The 25,562-nt window shown below is 43.5% G+C and overlaps 1 protein-coding gene across 2 annotated transcripts; it reads right to left on the bottom strand.

Annotated features, from left to right (window-relative positions):
* Nucleotides 1–844: 844 nt before the first annotated feature.
* On the bottom strand, nt 845–25,562 carry LOC118418705. Of its 2 annotated transcripts, none has more exons than XM_035824768.1 (2): nt 25,443–25,562; nt 845–2,326 (listed from the first exon to the last, which is right to left on the bottom strand). In XM_035824768.1, exon 2 carries the CDS (start codon nt 2,316–2,318, stop codon nt 1,704–1,706), a length of 615 nt encoding a protein of 204 aa, XP_035680661.1. In that variant the 5' UTR covers nt 2,319–2,326; nt 25,443–25,562; the 3' UTR covers nt 845–1,703. The 2 variants fall into 2 exon arrangements, with proteins under 2 accessions (XP_035680661.1, XP_035680660.1); XM_035824767.1 differs by lacking the exon at nt 25,443–25,562 and adding an exon at nt 4,519–4,801.

The raw sequence follows: 25,562 nt of genomic DNA, 5'->3' as shown, positions 1-25,562 counted from the left end.
TTCAATTATGTTCAGGAGATTTCATACCTTGGAAACGTTTTGAATGCTATTTGAACTTTCTGAATATTTTCCCCAGTCTGTAAAACCTTTGAAATATTCACGATGTGGAACAGAATACTTCTAACAGTTTGTAAACAATGGTAACAGCATTTTGCCATTATTTACCATTTTCTACTATTTTTTGTAATATTGGGTCAGTGGGCTTGGAAGAAAGCAATTCACACATCATTGCAAAGTATGGTTGGTTATTACAATTATTGTCTAAAAACCCTCGTGGTGTCTCGGAATGGACTCTGTGGCAATTTATATCCCCATCATCATGGTTCATACCACAAGAGACATCTGTGTAATTGGCATGGACGTGAAAAACGGGATCTTTGCACGGTGCCTAAAATGTATAATTTTTTTGTTAATTCATTCTAGATGTATATAACAATATCTGAAAAAGTGGGAAAGTTTGAACTGGCTTTAGTATGATTTCTTGAATATATTCACAAGTCTTGACAATATGCCAGATTGGAGTACCGCTACCGCCCGCCCTCAGGAAAATGGCTAAAATGAACAAGCTTCCGTGGCAGTCTGCGAATGGGGCTGGGTTTTTTTTTCAGTTGTTATGAATTACCTTGTTACATTTATTGAAGTCCAATAATGGAAAACTAAGGATTTACTTGTGATTATGGCTCATGACGTGCCCCCATTTGACACTGATTATGAGTCGGTGTTTTTCACGTGTGCCTACGCGCATGTGTGTGTACGTTTGTGTGTTCTTTATTTGATGTAAGAACATCTATATTTGATGTTTGCTATTGAGAAAAAAACTCGGGTAAGACACAGCCACAATATCTTTAAAGATCATTTGTTTTATTTTCTTGCGTTTCTACAACGGTTTGCAACAATCTCCATTCTAGCTTGCACATCTAAAGTCTGTCTAATCTTAGGAAACCGGCGCAAGAGCCGTCATCTGGCAGCCTTACCGGTGTCAGTGCAACTTAGACTTGACTTTTCCCTGCAGGCTATACGTACGTAACGTTGCGTACATAGTTATGTCAGAAGACTGCCGTGCTGCAATACGTACATATCACCTGCTATAAGGTCTTTCCTTTCGATTTCCCTTAGTAGTCGATACCCTGAACGTCTGGTATAAAATCTTTTATACTGGACGTCTTGTTTGGTAACAACGTTAACATCACGTTACGTGTGCTACTTCGAGACTTGGATAAAGTCATGTCAAAGACGTATTCCTACAATCCTATCTGTTTAAGCTAGGTTTCATGTTGCAAAACAACTGGTCTTGATGATCTTGTACCTTATTCCGTGAATTGCCTAGGGTAGAAGTAGGCGTTTCGCCCATGAAGAATCTGTATTTGATTCACATTTCTTTATACAGCATCCCATTGACAAAGACAGCAAGACATCAGAAGTCCAGAAACAAAGACTTGTTGGATTCTACTATGTTTTACTTTTGAAGGCATTACACTTCGCACATCTGGTGCCTTTATTGACATTTAAAGACAAATTTCTCTTAAATCTAACCTTTGGCTGTTTGACTGAGACAATATTAAGTAGTTCTGTTTCGATCCGACGTTCGATCGCTGTTTGTAAATTCTATTCGCGAAGTACGCTGTTGTTGTCGTTGGGACGTCATCACACCAGCGGCGTCTGCCCGCTCTTGCTCCATCTCCCTCTCCGAGCCGACGCCGTCTCTAGCTGACATCCCGTCGCTTCCTTCCGCGGAGTCCCAGCCTCTGGATCTCGGCGAGCCAGTCGTCGGTGCTTCGTGGAGGCGCGAACATCTCCTCCTCATCCTGTTGATCGCCTCCGCGCGCAAATCCCTGAAGACTCTCGGCCGCTGCCCGGATCATTCTGAGTGAAGGCGGGTTTGTGGAGGACTGTTTGGCGGCTCCGTTGATAAGCTGAAGTGCACCGCGGTCGTACAGACGGAGGAGAGGTAGAGCCCGCAGACTGCCGTGTGCGGTTCCCGGTGTGTAACCGATGCCGGGCAGGTCATGGCGGAGGTCGGTTCTGGTCATCTGCAGCAGCGGGAAGGCCTCGCCGTCCAGGACCTCTCGCAGGCCCGCCAGCCCCTCGTTCCGTCCGAACCTCTGCGGCCGCCAGCCCTGCTCGTAGCGCCCTCTACCGAAGCGTTGTGGTCGCCATCCGTCCTTGGTGTCTCCCCGACCGCTCCGGCCGAACCGCTGCGGGCGCCAGGCCTCATCCCACCGAGAGACTTTGTAGGTGGTGCGGGGGTCCGCCTGTGGAGCGGCCAGCAGGAGCGGGAAGATCGTAGATATCCAAGTCAACACCACTAACGTGCGCATAGCGTTTGCTGAAACACACGAAGGAAAGACAATCAAAGGGAGAAGTGAGTAAGGAGAATCTAAACCCATATTCTGGGAAAAACTAAGGATTTACATATCTTGTAAGCGTTTATGCCACTACGTCCCACTGCGATATAGCGTAGATGCCAGACACACATCGCGAAGTGAGTAACGTTTGACCGACTGCCAGTGTTGGCACCCTATCTCGTGTTTGCTTTTTGACATCCAGGCTGACGGTGACAAAGCTGTTTTCATTGGAATCGTCTCCGTGTTTAGGATTGAGAAACACGTGCCCCTGTCACAAAAGATCAGAAAAGCTTTTGTCGCATTGCCTTCTAAGACCTTGGGTCTTACGATGCTCTTGTAATCATTCACAAAGGACACACGCAGGTTCTACGTGCAATTAACTGCCCTTACAAAGGCAATTGCACGTAGGTCGCGGTAAGTAAATGTCATGGGCCTTGGGAAAGCCACCTACGCCAAGGACGTCACCTTCACGGGGTTTTAGGCTAAATGTTACGCCCCAACTTTGTAGAATCAGAAATGGTGACAACGTTTCACAGGCAAGAGAAAGGACCAGAGAAACAACATGTTAGATAATCTCCAAGAAGATGAATCGAGCGGGTCTATTTTGTTGATCTTTGCGGCCTCTCTCTCTCTAGTTAAAAGCAGCGCGCTTTCCTGTCGTTAGAAGCGAGTGAGGAGTGAAGGGTTGTGAATGTGCACTATACTACTGAGAAAAACGCAGTAGATATCGTAAAAACGCGTAACACACCGAGCCTCGGCCGGATCCTTATAACTGCTTGGAGATTGCATTGTAAGGACAACTACGACAACAACCATAACCACACATGACGGAACACATACGCATACGCGCGTACTTGCCAGTGAAAATAGATAAGACAGCGTCTCCCCGAGCAGTCAAAAGAATCATGTGGCTATGAGAATTTTTAATACGCCTCTCGTTAGCCATTATGCTGTCACCATGCTTTACCTAACAACTCTTGATCAACACATGGGACACTGGATGGAATCTTTCTCGTCATTCATGTTTGCGCTTCTGGCAGATGTCATTATCATTATGAACCATCTAAGTTGCTGAATAGAATCAACTTGAAACCTCAACGCGAAACGTTATTTGGTCTAAAATGCCTATCAGGGATATGGGCTGAATTAGGTTTTCATTAAAATACCTGAGCGATCAAAGTTTACGGCTTCATCAGGGTCAGGCAGGCAATACCAGGATACGGCAGGAGTATAGGGGAAAGCACTAATGGATTGGGTCTTAGAAAAAAACATAAAGGAACTTGTGACACCAACTTGTTGCTAGAGTTCAGACATGTCTGTCTTACTTTACGGTTTGCTATGCGGCAGGACTGCGGTCGGGTCTCCCACTCCGCACATGGTAACGTTTCACCAGGTTATGGAACAATCTTCATGACATTACGTTTCTAGATTTCATCTAGAGGAAGTCGAAATCTCCGAACTTAGACGTTCGACTACCGCCATTGGTTGTGCGTTTTTTTTAAGGAAGAATGCTCGTACAACCTAAGAAACTCCAGCTTGCAGGATGCAGGGCACAATGGAGAATAATAATGGAGAAAGACGGAATGCAGCTGCGGGACTTTTCAAAGGCTGCAGATGGAGAACACAGTAATTGATGATGATGAAGTATGCTCTTTACAGAAAGAGCATTACAGGCAAAATGCTCGAGTCCCTGTCTGATTGTCAGAAGGTCGTCGAATTAAAAAAAATCACCAATCTGGAAATCTACCCCATCGCATTGGACGGGACTCGTGGACCTGCGAGTATCGGCGCCGCCGATCTCTAAAAACCGCGCGATGATCGAGAGCTCTAGAGAACACCAGGTATATTGCCGCCGAAAAATCATCAGAATTGTCGACCGAAAAATCATCAGACTTGTCGGCCGAAAAATCAACAGACTTGTCGGCCAACCTATTTTCTGCTGTGTGACAAGGGCATTATAAGAAAGATAACAGTTTAGCCTTACAAAGTCGCACAGCAGAATGGTCGACAGAATATACTCCCTTTACTTTGACGCAATGAAAAATAAAAGAATTCCTAGATTCATGCGTTTTCTCGTTCTATCGGCAGATCGTCATCCAATATCGCCCTGGACCATCAGCACATTTTGTGAACACTGACTCCATAATACGCATCGGGAATGTATTGATCTTACCAGTCAAGAAGCTAACGAATCCTTGCCGTCCGTAACTCAGCATCGCCTGCCCTCCTGCCGATAACCTGCTCAGATACTGTTGGAGAGGAGCCCGCTGCTCCAACATTTAACCACACCCACAGCAGCGGGGGAGGCCCAAGCGTGACGTAAAGGTCGTGAACATCCCGAGTGGTTTATGGGGATGTAATTGCCTGGATGAATTGAATCGAGGGAGACTTGAGCAACGGTTTTCAAGAGAACTTTAAATATATGGAGATGTTGACGTCATGCATGGATGACGCTGTGACGACGTGTAGAATCACAGTGGTCATCTGGTTGCTCCGTGTATCGGTTCGTCGAACTATTATATTGAAGATGTTGACGTCATGCATGGATGACGCTGTGACGACGTGTAGAATCACAGTGGTCATCTGGTTGCTCCGTGTATCGGTTCGTCGAACTATTATATTGAAGATGTTGACGTCATGCATGGATGACGCTGTGACGACGAGTAGAATCACAGTGGTCATCTGGTTGCTCCGTGTATCGGTTCGTCGAACTGATCATATTGAAGATGTTGACGTCATGCATGGATGACGCTGTGGCGACGTGTAGAATGATGTATTGTTGGTGACTCACGGTGACTCCGTGTATCGGTTCTCCGAACTGTTCATCCGTGTAAATCCTCTCAGGAGATTGAACGCCTCCTGTTTGTTGTCGAGTAATGTCAAACACGAAACAACGTCGTTGGTAACAACTTTGAAGCTTCAACAGTACGTTGTTGGGCTGATATTTCAGGCCTATTTTATACATACTCAGAAGTAACTCGTGTGTTATCGTGGTTACTGACTGTGCCTTTCGACCGTTCTGTACAAATCTGGAAATTCTGGCCATATCTGTCCTGCATTCGACTGGTTTCTAAGCTCCTTGTCATTGACGAAAGGTAGCGCATGCTACCCGAAACGTCTGACAGTCTTCAAAATCTATCCAGATGCTAAGAGTAACTATTATCTTGGTATCTACGCTATTTTGTAGGATCTAGATTTTAGTAATGGAAATCAAAAAGCAGTACTGAATAACTTTCAACTTTCAATGTTCTCTCTTTGACGTTTTCAAACCATATGGTGTCCTCAAACATCGTTAAATGAATATGACAGTTCGTTTTGTATGGCTGATTTCTAGTCTTGTTCAACTCAACATAAGGCCAAGACGAACCTTTCTTTATCAGTCAATGCCAGTTGTTAATGATTTAATAATGCATAACGGTACCTGTCGCTTCCTTCTGCTTATTTGTGCTTAAAAGGCTTGGAAAACTAATCGCATTGGGCACGTGCTTGTGTGAACCTCTTCTATGCTGATCATGAAGGATAAAGGATGAAATAATCACTGACGTCTGGCACTACTGACAAACCCACTACTCTATTGTCATGGTATCACCTGACTCTGCAGTTTGATACGCCTTAGTGAAACATTCAGCCACATGTTTTTGATTGGCGATGCATCTTCAATGGTGACTTAAGATTTAGTCAAGGCGTATTACACTTTTTATCTCGGGTTTTGAGGACTTTGATCAAAGCGCTTCAAATTTGAATTAAAGAGAGTACGCTGCCATTGAAATATTAGACTTGTATTCATTGCATATTGGTGTCGCATCGCCAAATCTGACATTTCATGGTATCTTACATGGATACTCATGCCCGTAGGCAGGATTTTTTTTTAGTACTTCTGGGACCAGCGAGCGCCGCAGGCGTAAGACTCACGCCGAAGGCGTGAGCTGCCTAGGGGGGTCTGGGGGCATGCTCCCCCAGAAACAAATTGAAATCTTGACCCTCTGAAACGTCATTTCCTGCATTTTGACAGGCAAAATTTGCTGGCTAAGTTTAATGGAATTTCTATAAAATTACACAAAGCTTTTGGTATAAGTTTTTGAGACCGACTCCCCTAACATATTTTCACCATGTCCGACACCAAAGGCGCGAGGCATCATAACGAATGGAGGTCCGGGGAAATGTTGAAATCTGGACCCTTTGAAAAGCCATTTCCTGCACTTTCTGGGGCAAATTGCTGATAAGACTCACTAAGATTGAATGAAATGTCTATCAGTGAAAAATGCAAATCAGTCATGCCTTTGAAAAAATATATTGGACATGAAAAAGTGGACCTTCGAATGTGAAAATGTGGACCTTTCAGCGTGTGTGTGTGGTTCTTCCGAACCCCCTGAACCCCCCACCCCCGCCCCCCTGGCTACGGGCATGAGTATACATGGATAGTGGTAATGAAAAGTAACGTTCTTGAGAAAAGACGAGCACATTACACAAACTGTTATCTGTTTCTGGTGAGATAGTCACGAAGTCTCAATCTCAAAAGGAGACGAATTTGTCAAGGAACCTTTACAGAAGTTTCCCGAAGAACCCCAAGCAACCCCGCGAAACCAGCGCTCTGAGCCCGAGGGATGTCATCAACCACTGCCATCTATCCATGGCAGAAAGCAATCAATAGCACCTGAGATGTCCAACAAAACGGGCCCGAGAGGCTATAAAGACGCGATATCACAGTACCAATTAAGATATGGGACCGTCTAGATTGATCTGAATTGCGCCGGAAACTAAAAATGCTTTGTGCTGAATCAAAGTTTGAGCTCTGATTGGGTTTGTTTTCCTTCCACAGATGGAATGCATTTATGAAAACGTAGTGAAAACAGAAAACAAACAAATCACTGCAGATATCCAGTACCAATTAAGATATGGGACCGTCTAGATTGGTCTAAATTGCGTTGAAAACCATAAATGCTCTGTGCTGAGTCGAAGTTTAAGCTCTGATTGGGTTTGTTTTACTTCCTGAGATGAATTGCATTAATGATATCGTAGTGAAAACAGAAAACAATTAATGATAACGTGATGAAAACAATGTAATGAAAACAGAAAACAAAGAAATGACTGCAGATATAGCAGTGACATTCATCACCTGATTTCTAAGCTTTTAATAACAAATGGAAACAGATATCGTAGGGTCATTTATCAACGGTTGTCTAAGCCATTCGTACTAAAAGATAGAAAAGAAACTAATTGTATTACTTTCTTCCTGTGCATGATAGCATGTACCGCTAACTTGGTTAACCGAGAATGTACTGTTAACTTTGTTAATAGAAAGATATCTTCATCACTTTGGATTGTGGTGCTATTTGTTCAGAAATATAGAAACACTTTGCTGTAAACAGGGAAATAAAAACCAATCATAGCTGGCATCACAGTGCACTTCATCAACTCGTTCCCCGTGCACGTTAGCACGTACTTGTACCGCTGGTGGATGGCAGGAGAAATGTCTTCATCACTTCTATAATGTCTCCTCTCTCCTTATCTCTCGGCACCAGTGGAGGCGGAAATTAGAGACGGGCCGCCGCGAGGCGACCCCTTACCGTATTGAAGTCTTAACTGATTTATAACCTTTACGATGAGAGGTTACATGGCCCTTCGGGTAGATAGTAATCAGGGAATTTAGCTCACTTCTCTCCCACTGATGTCCGTGGATCTCACGGTTTGAGACACGGTCCGGGCAATGATGGTGATTATATTGCTTCACCTGTGGCGTTTGTGTGGAACACTATAATAGCTGCGGTGGGTTTATGGGTGAGGCTATTGGATGTCGTGCCGTCCTTGAGCAAAAGAAACGTTGTTGAAACAACAAGATTATTTTTGTCTGTTCGCAGTTGGAAAGTAACCAAGCGATATAAAAGTAACGTTTTGGTAACTTTTTCGGACGTCTACATACATGACCTTTCGACCGATCATTTTCCGCTGCTTTTACGTGTTTTGTGCTGCAGCGTGCTGTGAAGGGAGCACTTCAAAGGCAAATGTGCCAAAAGACGTACAAAACCAGCACAACCAAACATCTTGATAAGATTGATATATCAGACAGGTACTCATCTGGCCTGACATGCCTGCTTTGAGTAAAGCTTACCATATTCTTCAAGCTGTCAATTATAAGCTGGGGATGTAACGTTACTTGGAGATAATGCACCCCTACTCTTGCTTTGGCACCTCCCATCTTCCGCAATTCCTGAGTCATTGTAAAGTTATTGTGGCAAACTTTTGTTATGAGATGCAATTTTCACTCCATTCTGCTCTATAACGGAGTGAGGGCCAGTACAAGATTCTCCCCTCCCCACTGCGGGCGCTATAACCACCTGTCAGAGCGGCGGTTCTACAGAACATCGGCGACATGACTCAAGGTCAACCTGCCCCCCTCCCACCCTGGGTCGGCCGGTAGGGCGGTAATATCAACACTCTTTCATCCAAGTCAATCCATGACTAACATAGTTTAAGTTCCGAGGTCACGGGTAAATTTCTCATCACTCGGCATCCAGTGGTGAAGATCGCGTCGTCACTGGCTTACCAGTGGGGAATGTTTGTCGTCACTAGTTTTCCAGTGATGAGGAAACTTCAGCACTTGTTTACCGGAATTATCCCTGGAAACCGAGTGATGAGAGTACCGTTCGAACTGGTAAACCAATGACGACAAATATTCCCCACCGGTAAACCAGTGACGACAAATATTCCCCACTGGTAAACTAGTGACGACAAATATTCCCCACTGGTAAACCAGTGACGACAAATGTTCCGTAGAACTTAGGCAAGAAGGTTTTCTTTGCCTAATAGATAACAAACCTGTTAGTCGCCTGATTCTAACTATCCTTTGTGTATGAATAAAATAGGTTTTTCTTTGCCTAATAGTTAACTCACCCGTAGGTTGTGTGACTCAAATTATTCTTTGTGTATGAATAAAAAATTTTTTGGCGACGCCTGAAGGGCTAGCCTACTATTATTCTAATAGATAACACACTTGTTAGTCGTCTGACTCTAACTATTCTTTGTGTATGAATGTCATGCAGATCAGCACCGGAACAATCCAGTGCTATCCACCGGAACAATCCAGTGCTATTATTTCATCACTCGTTGTCCAGTGCCGAAGAATCACCGGAAAACCCAGTGAGGAACGTTCATCACTGGGTCCCGAGTGACGAGCGGAGTTCATCACTGGAAACCGAGTGACGAGTCAAGGTTCATCACTGGAATTCCAGTAAAGGAATTCATCACCAGAACAAAGCAATTCATCACTGGGAAACCAGTGACGAACTTTCTTCGTCACTGGGCTTCCGGTGACGACGCCATTTTGAATTGGCGCCATTGGAAGCCCAGTGAGGAACCCGTGACCCGCGTAGCCTTGCTTCATTGATCAGATGTGCACCTTGATTGATAACGTTTTATCAATACATACACATCTCTTGACATAAAAGTAGCAGTACCCAGTGACATTAAGGTATGTAATTTTCATTCTACCTCTGCTAGTGTCATTCTGAGCCTATCAAGAATATTTCCGTTCATTGTAGGTCAGCAGTGACGTCACATGTACGGTAGACCCTCGTGACATTTCTGTGAGTCATGAGCACTTTTTTCCAAATGTTCACAGAAGCGAAGTCCTCGTCATTGCAGGTATGTTATAGACGGGAAGGTCTTCTGTGGCCCATTGGGACCATTAACAAGCAGGGTCCATTTTGTCTTTGCCCGCAACCGATTTGTTCGTCTTTCATATCTTCGCATTCTTTATGTCCTCAAATACAACACCGAGTTCAAAAGCTAGCTGCTAGCCGACCACTGCTTAGATATACGGCACTTATAACGTTATTCGGTTACAAAGGAAGAATAGAATAGAATGTGAATTCTATGGGAACCTGCCCGCTAATGGCAACAGGGGTCACTGACCTACCCGGTGGGACATCTAGTATGATTGCCAATTAACAGATCAAACAACTGGATATGGTTTCTGATAATGATTTTAAAATCGTGTCCAAAAGCACATGCGTATTGGCGTATCTTATTACCAGGTGGCACATGAATACGTCTAACCTTTATCGACCTAACGTTTGAACTGTCTGATAAGAAGTTAACGTTAATGTTCAAATTAGCGTTTTCTGGAACCCTTACTTTTTTTGGTGACATCAATTAAGTACTTTTAAATCGTACACTTTAAAAAATCGCCTCCCCCAATATCGGCTTGGAGATAGGTTTTTAACTTAGGTGTCCAGCAAACAGAACAGCCAATGAACTTCGCGAAGTTTCTTCCATTTTATCTCCAACATCTGCCTGGGGATTAGCTACTCCGGATTGGGATAATCTACGAACGTAGCGTTGATGGTTTTTGACAGCTGCTATAATTGGAGGAGACATATCTGTCCCAAGAGCATGTTGTGAGTGGTGATCTTGGGATGGCGGTTATACATACGGGCCCGATACTTTTATATTTGTCGTTGGTGGTGTCAGTACAAATCAGTCTTGGTCACGCTTGTACCGTGTATACATACGCATGTGCTTGAGTGGTTTGAGTTTGAAACATCTATTTCATTTTTGGCGTTTCATTTGTATGGATCGTCGGAACTTGACACTCCACGCGGACATGATCAGTCCTTTAGTATCGATGTGCGCTCATTGCTGTTCATGTACGATGAGTTTCTTCTGCATTTTCAAACCCCCAAAAAACTCACGTGTTTTTTGTCCACTCCTAACAGAGTATGGTGGTATCTGGGCGCGTGAAGCCTTGTGGCAATGCCCCTGTCCAATTTTCAAGTCAATGAACCAATGAGAAAATCGCTAAGCAGATGTTTCAGTGGAATGTTGTAACTTTCACTGGCTATCGGGCCTGGGTGTTACCGAAAAAAACTAGTCTCTACCAGACTCCATTGGTGGGTGAAGAATAATTGAAATCGGCCGAACAGACCGAATAATTTGCCAGAGGAGTTTGCCCACAAGATGAGTGCAGTTCCCGTAGGTTGGAGGCTGTACTCTGCAGTCTGGTAAACGAAAGAACACCAACGTGAGCTGTTGATATGATGTAAGGATCCAGCTCATATACGGTAATTTTAACGTCTAATACGTTGTGTTTTTTGGGTGTTCACATTTCGCACGCCGTTACAGTACAGTGAGTACTGCAATTCTTTACGATTCGCCTCCTCATTGGCAGATCATCAGCATCATCATTCATCCGGTTTTTACCGGTGAGGTACATACGACAAAGTTTTTCCAGTATTCATGGCAGACATTAACGCAGACCCTGACAGTCCAATGTCTCTGTCCATTATTGTCTTTAACGTTATGTTTGGTCGACCCACTCTGCGCTTTCCTCGGCAGATAGCGAGCCGGATCCTTGCGTCTGCTTGGAGATTAAGCTGGTGTAGATCTTATGTGATATTCTCGTGACCTTGTATGGCAGAATTACAGTCGTGCCCCACGAACGGTGGAGTCAATAGCGGGGTAATAGTCATTTCATCACCAGGGTGGCCTTCAGGAAAGGCATGTTTGAATCGGACTAACCGTAATTAACTTGGACGTCACAAACGTTCCGGTCTGAATGTGTGCGGAGGGGGCCGGTAGATTAATTTGGGAGCACTTTGAATTGTCATGACGCATAAGCCGGTAAGCATAGCCTTGGTGCTTTTCAAGGAAAAGATTACAACCTTTCATAGATGAAATAGGAACTGCTGAACATCAGAATCAGCAGCTTGTCACATGACAGAGATCACTGTACAGACATAAGCTGTGACGTTGTATGGGAACACTTAGTCTACCTGACCTCGCTTGGCACTTTAATACACGACGTGGCATCATTCAATCGCCTTTTCCTATTGAAACTCCGAATGTTAATCAACGCGTTTCATCTGTTATCGGCAATCATTTGAAGGGCGTTCCTAATTTGCATCCCGGGTGCTGTAGATGCAAAGTAGTGAAATGACAAACGACAGGGTTCAGTACAGAAAAATGTGAGCAACGAGAAATGGTGTGAATCATGGGAATCATCAGCCTCCTTGGTTGAACTCTGTCGTACTGTAGTTTATGGTTTGAGGAATGAAGCTTTGGCAGCCTGAGTGGCAACAAAACCCCTTGGAAGACTTATAGGTACTCTTTTTGAATAGGTCTATAGCTCAGTTAAGAAGAATGCTGGCGTCAGCTTTGTCATGGCTTGAGGTCTGGGTTTGTAATCTACATGCTACATGCAGAATTTGAATCATGAATGTACCATCTTGTAAATGTAATTAGACTTTGGCACATTTCTTTGAAGCAGTATGCAGTCAGACGTTACACATTCTTACAGGTATTTAAGGATGTAATGCAGGTCTGGGACTTGTACATCTCTGGTAGCTCAGCGCAGCTTGACATGTTTCACAGAAGCTTAGCGCCGACATTCAGCACACGCCTGTGTCCCTGGGGATAGGACTGGGGTTGATGCAGGGACATGACTCACGAAGGAGGAAGGTACACGGTGACAACATCTAGCTGTTCTTTTTAATTAATAAGGGTATAATCTGATTGTGTTTTCTCCCTGTGAGGTGCGATTAAGACGGACTGCGTTAATGGCAACTTTCACTTGTAGATTGCTATAATAAGTCATGTTGACTAGATTACGTTTTTCTTGTGCAAAATCTGCCTCAGAGACCTGCCTGGAGCATGCGTGAGGACCACGGTGTTATCATGACAGGGGTTTAATAGAAGTGAAACATGCTATGGAACAGCTGAAACCACGTTATCGTACCTTAATACACGGGACAGACATTCAAGTACCAAGCACTATGCTGAAAAGTCGCATCTCCTAGCACATTAGACCGAGACCTAGCCAATAAACTGCCAATGGTTGGTTAAGCTCGTGGGCCAATTTGGTCAAGACAACAGCTTACTAAAAACCTTAAAAACGCGCCATTATGCACAGACAAAGACAGCCGAGGTCTCATATCAGAACTCACAGATGAAGTATCTCTTATCATTTCTTCTATACGAACTCTTACTAATGTTTGGTGGTATTGCCAGAAGAAAGACATGATGCAACTATGAATAGAATGACTTACTTTTATCCAAAGGAATGTCGTTACTTTGGTCCACCTAATTATCTGTTCGCGACTCGCCGCCGTCCTGACATCTACAACTCTACAAGATCCTACAACTCCGCGTCTTGTCGTCTCGCCCATAAATTACCCGCAGTTCTAACCAATTAGACAAGAGTGGAGGGCGTGATGGGGAATAACTAGAGCAGCAAACGTCGCTGATTGCTTCCTGTTTGTATCGGGTTAACCTACGCCCCACGAGAGTAGCACAGTTATGGAGAATAATTCATAACTCTCAAAACTATAGAATCAAAAATCAAATCATTCAACTTTCCATGACATTGCCACGGTATTTATTACCAATGTATAATCGTGCCTTTTGGTATATTTCATTACGATTTCATAGAATTACAAATTGACCTTCCCCATAGGCCCATTCTGTGTTGTGATTAATAACGTTTCCAAATAGAATTGTACTTTTGCGTTGGGATGAAGAGGTGAGAAGGATTGCGGATGCCTATTACTTTAACAGTTCTGTGTCACGTGCACGTTTTGTCTATGTGGTGTTAAAACCTCCATTGATGTCAAACGAATGAAGAAAAATAACCTGCTTTTGTGTACATCGTATTGCGTAACACATATTCATGTCTCCCTGACCTGTACTTAGCCCATTCATACTCTTCCCATATGTAACAGCATGAATGTACACTAAAGGTAGCCTGGTATCCAGCCGTGTTATAGCTTCCGAGTCTCTTTTGTCCTCTATTTATTTGCGAAGAGGACAGAAGAGTCTCGGGAGCTATAATACGGCTGGATACTAGGCTACAATAAAGGTCTTTCATTCATTAACATTCTAATTCTCTTGACAACGTTTCTCCTAAACATCGCACACGGTGATCTTGTTACTATGTTCATTGTAGAACAGCTATAGAGAACGGCTCGTCCACTCGATAAATGAATAGATTCGGAAAATTCAGAAAAGGTTGAGGATGATACATTTTGCTGAAGGTAGGTGATTGATAGTAGAACTTTATTGCGCAACGATCGTACACGGTACAATGTATGGCAGAAAAAAGAAGAAACAAACTTATCACCCTAATTACTAAAGCAAGTATAAAACATAGTAATAATGCAGATTGTGAATATAGAATGAAATTTGACATCCTTATTTCTAAAACAATGAGAGCTAGCGTAAAACATTGTACTACAATCGAGTGGGGCTAATTATGAGTTTCGGCATTTTTTCTTATGACAAAGCAATCTTTTATATATTTACCTATTTTAGCATTGTGGGAGTTGTCACATCTGAATATATAATCAAATCTGCCTGTAGCATTGAGTCTATTAAAATCTGTTGTACTTGACTCGAGGAATGTGAATAACTCATTACGTGAAACATTGTACCTACTGCACATCATGACAAAGTGAAATTCATCTTCAATTTGCTTTGGACAGAATGGGCAAAACCTTTGGTCAGGGGCTACATTATGATATCTACCTGTTTCTATATTCAATTTATGACTGCTGATTCTTAACTGGGTTATTGCTTTACGAATTTCAAAGTCATATATATCATATAGGTATGTCTCTTGTTCATAACACTTTTTCGATTTGTTAAGAAAAGATAGTTTTGAATTGCTTTTTATACAACTAAACCACTCCTGTATAAATATATCTTGTAGACGGTGGCGAAGTTGGTCGGCAATGTAATCTACTTTATAAGACTCAGGTTTCATCCATATATGTCCAAAGCCGTGGTAATTGAGAATGTCCTTAACATGATTAATCCAGTCATGATCACCAGTAAATACAGTATTATATGCATCACGAAGCAGAGAGTCCTCAGGTAAGTTTACCAAACGGTGCCAGTATTTAATGAGCTGAATTTTAGCAGATATCATAATAGGAAAAGTTCCTAATTCTCCTCTTTTTTTGATTGATATGCTGTTCATGGCTGGGTCACAAGGAGCTTTGGTCTCCTTTATCTGTAGCAGTCAACATGACCACTCTGCTGCGGGCACATTAGATCCACAGTCACGGCATGGCGACTGGCTACGTTACATCAAAGGAGAGACTTGTCGTACTCCACTTACCTTATCTCTCTTCTTTTTGACAACTACCAAATGAATGGAATCCTGTCAATCCTTATCGCTTGTTCAGGCTGAGAGGTTATGTCGTTACCTAATTGTGGCGTGTGTACCATCCGATTACTACTGGGGTTCCTTACACTCACTGCCGCAGTATTCATCGGATGGTACCCAGGCTAACCAAATCCCTGATATACAGTCCTTTCCCGCACTTTCCCCCAGTGGAAAGCCCTGTCTGATTCAGTGGCTGCGACTAACCCCCCCCCCCCCCCAGTAAGTAAGTTGAGTAACGGCCTTGGGACATATGTAAGAGTATGGTCAACTTAACTCATCCATATATGTATGCTCTCCACTTTTTCTGCACGAATAAAAATATGGAAAGTTCAACGAGTAAACTATGAACAGAAGTTGGGCGAAAGGACAAACCATGTGTGGCATGGGCAAAAGGTGAAAAAGAGGCGGCCTTCCGTACTTTTTCGTTATGAAAGAAACATAGTTTCAAGTAGATGGTCCAGAAATTACCGAGTTGGAATTAAAAAGATCCAGTGGGTTAAACAGGACTTTCCAATTCCGTAATTCAGAAACGGAGGAAAGTGTGTATATCAATGACTTTCGAGTCAGGAATGGGTTGCCAAAGAAACAATTAAACAACAAATGTACATGTAGCATCATGAACAAAGAAACTTCTAAGGATCACAAAATTTAACTGGCTGTAGACCCGACATAATATACCTAAATCAGTTGCATGACTGATGCGACATTTGTTGGAATGTTTACGGAGGTGTATCTCCGCAGCACAGGGTGTGTTTTTGCCTCACGTGCCCCAGGAATAGTCTCAATTGTGCGGAAATTCACAGGAGAAAATGATTCTGGAGGTGCGCCGATGTCTGGAGAGTTTCATACTTGTTACTGCAGCTCGTTTGTTTGAATGCATTTGAGGTAAAACTACAGTACCTTGGAGCAGGTCACGTGTTTGTAAGATCTAGTGACAACCACTGTGGCACCCCTTGATATCACATGTTATCTTTCTTTGTTCGGAGGCAACTAGAGCATTCGTTGCTGTGCTGTCCTTTGATTGTAAATTTTTGAACTTCGGCGGGAACAATAGCCCTTCATGGTAGTATTGTTTTGGTGACATGGTCGTGATCTCTAACAAGACGCCGCAATGGCTTTCATGTTATCCTCGTGGTCATTAGTTCCATTTCTTTTTTTCCTGGAAGACAGACGTGAGGGCGTTCAAGACCAATGCAACTGAAATCTGTTCGGTTTCACTTTGAACTTGTGGCAATGTTCCACTCACGACGTTCTCGTTTCGTTTCTGTGCTGTCCTTGCTGTAGATTTTTGAATGGGAATAATATTCCTTAATGGTAGTGTTGTATTGGCGATATGCACGTGATCTCTAACAATACGCGCACTGATGACTTGCATGTTACCCTCGTGGTCATTATTTCCATGTCTTTTTTCTTCGAAAACAGATATGAGGACATTCAAGACTTATGGAACTGAAACCTGTTCGGTTTCACAACTTGTGGCAATGTGCCACTCACGAAGTTCTCACGGCCTCCAGACAAAAAGATGAATGTCTGAATGACGTCATAGCGAAGTTGTGAGAGGATGAAGAGAGGAGAGGAGCAGGAAACCGAACTTTGCACGCGTCCTTGGAGTTTGTGAAGCTGCTCGTTAGTCAAGTGATATCGGAATCAGGTTGACTTGCTTCTTTGCAACTTCTGCTGAGCATATGAATTCTCTTTTCTAAAAGTCACGGTCCTACGCTCGTATCTGTCTTTGTTCGGAGGCAACTTTGACTTTGACTTTATTCAGATCCAGAACTAGAGCATTCGTTGCTGTGCTGTCCTTTGTTTCTAGATTTTTGAATGGGAATAATATCTCTTCATGGTAGTGTCGTTTTGGCGATATGCACGTGATCTCTAACAATACGCGCACTGATGACTTGCATGTTATCCTCGTGGTCATTATTTCCATGTCTTTTTTCTTCGAAAACAGATATGAGGACATTCAAGACTTATGCAACTGAAACCTGTTCGGTTTCACAACTTGTGGCAATGTGCCACTCACGAAGTTCTCACGGCCTCCAGACAAAAAGATGAATGTCTGAATGACGTCATAGCGAAGTTGTGAGAGGATGAAGAGAGGAGAGGAGCAGGAAACCGAACTTTGCACGCGTCCTTGGAGTTTGTGAAGCTGCTCGTTAGTCAAGTGATATCGGAATCAGGTTGACTTTCTTCTCTGCAACGTTTGCTGAGCATATGAATTCTCTTTGGATATGGATCTACGTTTAGAAACCACGTGTCACGTGTCTTGACTTACAACTCTGCTGTTTTATTCGTAGTCGAGGTGATTTGTGAAAAACATGGCTCACTTGCTCTTTAAACGGTTTCTGGGTAGCTTTCTTTTCTAAAAGTCACGGTCCTACGTAGTTGTTTCACGTCCCCCTTGGTGTGTATTGAAGTATAGATCCAGCAATGAAGTTTATAATCTCGCAACCAATGACATCACCTTTATGTAACTAGAAGTGCGTCATTCAATCCACAATGGATTCAGATCAAAAGACACAGTTTGACTTTTAGTTTTGAAGAAATGGCCCGTCCTCAGAAAAACAGGCTTATTCTTGATAGTTGCTACGTGACAAGACCCGAAGGTCAGTTCAAGGTATGGCCCACATACCACCCAGGGTTACGGTTTACATTGTAATTGTCACTCTTATCCGTAAGTTGGAAAATAAATAAAAATCATGATTGAGACCAGCTCAACTGCTCACTAAGAGTACAGACTAACTGGCCCAGTAGAAATAGCAGGGTTTATGAAGGCTGCGTTATGTAAATCCCTACTCCATTTACGCCGGAATAGTTTGATCGGTGTTATGTATGAAGCTTAGATGGATAAGAAATATAAACTCAGAACTCCTGTCGGGGAGTGGTAACGATTGGAAAGTACTCAAAGACTTACAACGTGGGGTGTGCGGCTGAACCCCAACAACACTTCAAAGACCATCTGACCCATACCGAGTTGACTGGTCTCTCTTGATGTATCTGGCCGTTTTGGCAAGAAAACTAGATTATCCGAATTAAGTTTAGAACCAAACATTGGGAAGGACGAAAGGCTTACCAGAATGCCCCAGGAGAGTACGTACAGTTTTGTGACGAAGTGTTTTTTCTCAAGTACGATTGCTGGGGTGATCGGCAATGGCACAACTATACTTGGCTGGTGTTTCAAACAATTGTGATTCAAAGGGTCCCCTGTCCAGTGCACCGGTGTCCAGCATGGAATGACAGAAATACCCCTCTGAGGTTGTGAAATAAAAATACTTGTTGCCTTGCATCGGTGGGCAGTAGTGAGGCGATCCTAATCGAAGACGATCATTCAATCTCGGGACAGAAGGAATCCTGCACAAGTATGATCGTACGAAATTTAGGGGCAACGTAACGGTTGCTATGTAGAGGGCCTCAAGTAATGTTGAGGCAGCCTCAAAGGTGCCGGATCTGGTCCCTAGTGAACATGAACCTCAAGTGGCCTCTGTTGTCCAAACATTACACTACACTTGGGAACACTACCCGAAGCGAAGTCATTGCCAAGTCGTTGTCCCACTGCGCTGTTTGCAGCAGAAGGACTTAGAGCACGCAGCGATGGAGTTATGGCGCAATGGGGAACCAGCGATGCTAGTCTGGGGATTCAGAGGGCAGGTACTGCCTGAAAATCTCCAGGTTTTGTGATATTAATAAAGCGGATCTGGCAAACATCCAACACCTGTGAATACTCAAATATGTTCGGCTTGCAGTTTTAGCCGAGGGAATGTAAAGGACAGTCTATGGGATCATTTGAAGGAGTTAGGACATCCACGGCTTCCCTAGAACGTATACGTCAGGCAAAAAGGCTTTCAAAGGCATAACAGTTTTCAATGATTATCACAGATCACATTCAACCCTTCTCAATCTCTGTGCATTATGGTTTTAATTTCGGTTTTGGAAGAAATGCTACACATTCTTATCTCGGATCTCGGACCCAGAGATCAGAACGGTTCCAACAGCGCGAGTATGTACAAGAACGATTACTTCCCAGGGAAAATGAACAGGTTAATTAGTCAAAGAGGTAACATGGTTGAACTGTTGCCGATACCCAGACTGTAGACATTTGCATAACACTCTCACAATGCAACCGGTCAAGGGACTGGTAAGTAGTGAGATAAATCATATCGTTTGTGCTGTCACATCTGTTTTGCGTTATAAAAGGGACTAATGTCATCATTTTTATGGTTATTGATTTTAGGCTGTAGCCCCTGTATGGTTTAAGTAAGAGGGTACATAAAATAGCTGTAAATGTGCTCTTGGAAAATGTACTGGAAGATAAAAGACGTGTGACTAAAAGAGCGTAACGCATGGGACTTTAATGTTTCCTTTTTGGCACCATAAACCAATCAGGGCACTTTGTACAGTAAGCAACATGCTTTCATGAGCATCCAGCGGTCGCCTTAATAGAACATTACGGACACCAGGCTAGGCTACGCCGCGTGCAGCACTTCTGTCGCTTCCTCTTAAGTAGAAAGTACATTAATGGCTGTTGAAACTCTCCTCGGACAATGCATTAGTGTCCCGGTCTCTAAATACTAACTTCTGTTATTGCGGGCCAGATGAAGTACACGGCTGTGACACAGGAGGGAGTTGAGCTGTGGACGCAAACAGAGGCTGCTGGCAAAAGGCTAAGACGGCCTGAGCTGGCGGAGAAAACATCATATTGAGTAAAACTTGAAGCAACAGATGGAACTGTAATCATTGTTGAACATCCTTCGCAACTCCATTGACTTTTCGTACCAAGTGTAAAGCATTCTTTACAAGGTCTGAAGACAGTAATGCCAACTTTGGCACATTTACAGACACGGAAACTGGATGATGTTTATGGGTCGGTGCCTAGAAGGTGTAGACGAAAACTTAAGGCGTCTTATTTCTTTAAGATAAAGATCTCACAGTTACAACTGACAACCATAACTTAAACTCCCTTATGGAGCAGTTAACGAGACAAGTGCGTCCGGTCGGGAAAGATAAAGAAAGTGTTGTTCTTGAAGAAGTATCACAAACTGCGTCACCGCCTCATTACAGACGCTTAACAAAATGGACTAACAGAGGAAGGTTTCTGAACATAAAACACCCTGTAGTTCCATCATATCTTCAAACCCACAGATGTGCCCTTTTGAGGAAATGTCTGCCTCCACCGGCAGGTTCCTACAGGCCGCAAAACGGCGCCTAACTCGGTGGTTAATGGGGGAGGATTGCACCTTGTGGACCGCGCAGGAAATGGCATGCCCTCTCGCTGCAGGCTACGGATCTTCCCGCCTTAGCCATCACAAATAACGTCTTAGCAGAGCGGAGGCATCTTACACGTTAGGGTTCTTTATGAAAGACCCCCTTTAAGATCCAAAACGCCTTGAAGTTATCATTTTGCTTTCAGTCCTCACAAAGAGCAGAACTAGTGAGGACTCAGCGCAGATGAGCCTGGTAAGCAAAATGATGAGGTTCTTTTGAAATATTACATGACCTCGACACAAGATTTGACAAATCAAGACATAGTAAAGAAAGGGACCGAAAGCTTCACTGTACTCGCTGGTGAATGCATGCCATTGCATATCATACATTCACACTCCCTATGATATCTTTGATGCACAGGCGTCTGTACAAAGGAGACGGCCAGGAGGTGGCACGACATCCAGTCACCCAAAGACTGGTCCGTCTGAACTCGCTATGCACGGGACTAATGTAACAGCACACGATAAAGAGATTTTGAAAGTATCTTTTATTGTTTCAACAAAACAAAAATCTCTCAAAGAGTAAAGTAGAAAACATGAAATAAAGCAGATCACCATGGACCAAAACGTTGACCTTATTGTGAACGAAATAGGGTTATCCCAGCTATAACATGAAATCCGCCGTTACGTTAGATAACGCAGACCCCACGAAATGGTGTGGGTCAATGTCTCCCTGGGGACTACGGTCATAAGGGCACGTTACTTGAAGGTACCTATCATTATTCAAAGAAAGGGTGTTTGATACGCATATGTTTAATACTTTCCCACTTATTTTCCCATCTATATCTATCATCATCATTGGCCTCCGTCCGTCCATATCTCATAACGTAATCACAGTCTTGACAAGACTGCAGGAGCAAGGCCAATCGGCATTCCAACCTCACAGAATATGGCAACATCAAACACTCATTAACACCTGTCCTTCCTATTTTCCATGGCCTCGTAAAGTCTAAAGGCAAAAAATGAAAAAGACCATCATCTGACGATCCATTGGCCGAAATATTGACCAGATTATTACGAATACAAAATCTTCAGTAACGTTAGTAACGTTTGCTAGCATAGAACAAAATTATTCCCTGAGGAATACGGCCATAAGGTCAACCAACCAACTGTATTCGTCAGCACTGTCATGCTTTTTGTGCCAGAAAGAGCGCTATAGTGGTGGTCAAAGATAGGGATCAACGTAAGTTACTGAGTAGCACTTGGTTTCAAAATGGGCAAATGTCAAATATTGCATAACATTCCCATATAACATCTTCAACTGCGTTTGATTATTCATTTTGAGTGCTAGTTCATCTCTGCAAAAGTGCGGACGATTTGGTGATTCACCTGCTTCTATTTTTAAAAAAAGATCTATGTACGCGTTCTACCAAAAATACCCAGCAGTATACTCAGGTTTAGGCACGGAATTCTGCGTTTTTTTCTTCAGAAGTCAGATTCAACGAATGCCAAGCAAACAGAGTCCAGGAATAAAATTGTTAATCTCCAAGCAGATCTTTGGTGGCGTATTATAGTATTAAACTCCGCGATCCGGTGCCCATTTGACTCCCTTTGGCCGGCTATACTCCTTGGCCAGGTTTGATACTATCTTATGGCACCGTAGGATCTGCTTGTAGATTATAAAACTGTAAGCCTCAAGGTAGATTATGAATTGTCCTTATCCCATCACGGCACCACTGGGCCGGTATTACCCTGAATCCAGCATAAAGAATAGGTCCCAAAGGGGCGATGTGGCTCCCGTGGGAAGACACGCGATGGTTGTGAACAACCGGAGCTCCGTCATGTCAAGACGACACAGCAGCTGCTTCTAGGTTAGCCTGGTTATCAAACCCCAGCCCGATCTCAAGTATCTATCGTGCAGAAAAAAGATATTTCTGAGGTTTGGGCATTGTATCCAGGCTACTTCTAGGTCCATTCAAGCACACTACGAAAAAGTTTTTTCCTCCTCCACGTAGCTTGTTACTGGTACGACATCACTTTTCGGGCTACGTAATGAGGATCTAGGATTTGGACGTCAAAGTCGTACTTGAAGAGATAATTGCGAAGACGTTTCTAGAAGTGTCTCTTGTCCTTTTCTATACATAGCCCAAAGGGGGATCATCCCGTGCACCACCCTTTAATTACACCGTAGCGGACGGAAGGAAATTGCACAACGTTTTATGTGCTGAATGACGTCTTAGCGCATTGTTCATGCATTCGTTTCATTTCCACAGGATGGAGAAAACGAACTTGCTACTTCAGAAATACATCCGTAGTAATCTTTAAGGCGGGAATTCTATCAATATGCAGGCAGCCATTAATTCTTTCTTGAATCACTGGAAATGGCGTGCCACCGCGCTGTTTCCTCTGTCTGTACCACGGGACTAATCATCGTAGGCAATTCAGACATCACAAGTGCTGCGTACCTAAACTCATATTCAGGTTCAGGTCCAGCAGTTCAGGTTCAGGTCTGGACTTGTAAGTTCGGACCTGAATCCATCATTGCATATGTATAATAGAATTTTTTTGTGTGAAATTGCATGTTAGCAGGGATTTGACATGCAATGTCAAAAATATATGCAAAGTTGTGTAACAGTGGGGTCTTTTTCCAGCAAATTTCACTATCGGCTGGGGAAGGTTTTGGATGGTTTAGAACAAAATGGAGAATATATGTGAAAGATAGCTTTTTGCAAGTCCGGACCTGGTTCCCTGGTTCCTGGTCTTTTACAAGCCCAGTTCCAGTTCCAGGTTTTAGGTACCTGTACTAGTCATCACTATTCCTTCAAGGAAATCTCCTACAAGATCTACACGATCTGCTTTCCATACAAGAAACTTTTCATCTCAAGGTTGGGATGGTCACTTCACTCGAAAGAAAGTGATCAGATTTATACTTCTTCCTGACCCCCCTTCTCCTTCCCTCCTTCTCTCTCAGAATCAAAACGATCACACATTTCTTTTTACCTTCGAAAAAACAAAATAATTCTATCTCTTGCACTGGGATGAGCCTATTGCATTGGGTCCTGAGTTCTGTGCTAATTCTCGTCTTCTGTCAGATGTCTGTGGTGATAGAACCCCCGTGTGACATCGGATCTACAAGGGACATAGAAGCTATTGGGAAACCATTGACGTATCAATGGAGTAACGAGGGGGTGGCCCTAGGGAACTTTTTACTTTGAATCGAAATACGGGAAGTCAAAGTAAACCGACAAATTAATTTGTGTCAAATATACAGGTTGAGTACAATGGATAAGCTCGAGTAATGGGCACATCGCCCAATTGGAGCAGGTCTTTGATGCATTCACAATAGCCCCTCTTTCTTGTCGGTTGCCGGTTGTGCAATATCGTTATTTCTGACAGGTGGAACAGCACATTTTCAACTTGCTCTTTCCCCCGACGTATTTTTGAATGTCATTTATGCTTAAAACCTCTGTATTGTACACCTACATGTTCCGCTGGATTCCTTCAGTTCTGCCTCCTAATGTTGTGTGACTACGTTATTTATGCACTCCGCCACTCTCACTCACCATTTTGCTCATGATGATCAGTTATACCGAGCATAAGAAGAACTGAAGCAAGAAATGCTCGTCGGCATTTTCCCCTACACCGCATCGTCATAATTCAGCTGATGTTACTCATCTCACAGATTTGATATCTACGTCTGTAATTTTTCTCGTGTGTTACTTGAATACCACGGTGATCTGAGCCGACAATCGTACTGCGACCTGTGGCACGCCGGATCAAAACTCCCCGAATACCGTTCCATGCTCAGGTTCAGCATACCAAAAATGACTTGCCAGTGTTGAAAGAAAATGGAACCCTGAAGATAAGACAGGTTGTGACAGACGCAATTCGCAGATAAAACGAAGAGAATGACCAGGCGTCGACGCTGCGGACCGGTCTGGCACCACACAGGGCACCAGGGTATGGGAGACTGTACACATGGGAGACTCTACACATGTGACATCAGGCTGGGAGATAGCAACGATAACAGACAATTCAATCATCTTCAATCAGATGTAGGAAGGCAACATCGTCAAGTTTCTCACGCTCCCTGCTCCTCGAGCGTCAGCCTTTGCTGACAGACCGATTTTGCTACCAAATGATCTGCGTGGAGATTTGTTGTTTGGATGCCATATAATCACGCCACTCCGACGCGTTATCGCCTTTTGCTTGGCCCTTTTCAGCAGGGAAACTGTTATGTATAGTTGGTTTTCTTCTGCTTTGCTTGAAGTTTGAAGTACACATGCTCCCTTGCCAGAATATCGCGAGGCATCAACTAACGTGTCCCGGTAGGCAAGCTTGAAAATACTGATAACACATACCGTTTCCACGACAAATTAAGCCTAGGGAAAGTTACAAAGGAGCCACAGACTGATTTGGAAGTCAAAAAGGGTAAACTCGTTTGTCTGTTTGTGTAGTTACCAGCGGGGCGGCTGAGTGTTTGCTGGTAATGCGTGAGGTAATAAGGAAGATGAAAGAGCACAGCTCTGCGGCAGTAATGGACTATCACACTGGGACTCGGCTCGCGCTGCTAATTCCACAGAGCTTGTCCGGAAAATCAGCCTTCTCGCGCTTAAGTGACTGAAATGACTCGGAAAAGTGGTGCGCGGTGCATAAACAATCACACTTTCTTATATATCAAAGACACATAAACAATTACACTTTCTCATATATCAAAAACAAGAATGAGATGCTTACATTTCTTCCAATTCCAGAACAGCCGTCGAAAGGAGAGAAGTGAAGGGGAAGAAACGTCGTCGCCCTCTGCTTGGTTGTCTTCAGCCGGTGGACCTGTTGTACGCACGCCTGTTGCTGGGA

This window comes from Branchiostoma floridae, chromosome 6 (genome assembly GCF_000003815.2).
Source record: "Branchiostoma floridae strain S238N-H82 chromosome 6, Bfl_VNyyK, whole genome shotgun sequence".
Taxonomy (NCBI): Eukaryota; Metazoa; Chordata; class Leptocardii; order Amphioxiformes; family Branchiostomatidae; genus Branchiostoma; species Branchiostoma floridae.
The sequence above is the reverse complement of the archived record's forward strand: the minus strand, read 5'-3'. Positions and strand labels throughout refer to the sequence as shown.

Bases quoted from the DNA above. Each gene is read 5' to 3' on its own strand.
- LOC118418705 (XM_035824767.1), bottom strand. From the start codon at position 4,624: ATGTTGGAGCAGCGGGCTCCTCTCCAACAGTATCTGAGCAGGTTATCG. The intron at 2,327-4,518 runs GTAAGATCAATA...CGTGTGTTTCAG, and splicing joins ATTCGTTAGCTTCTTGACTG to CAAACGCTATGCGCACGTTA.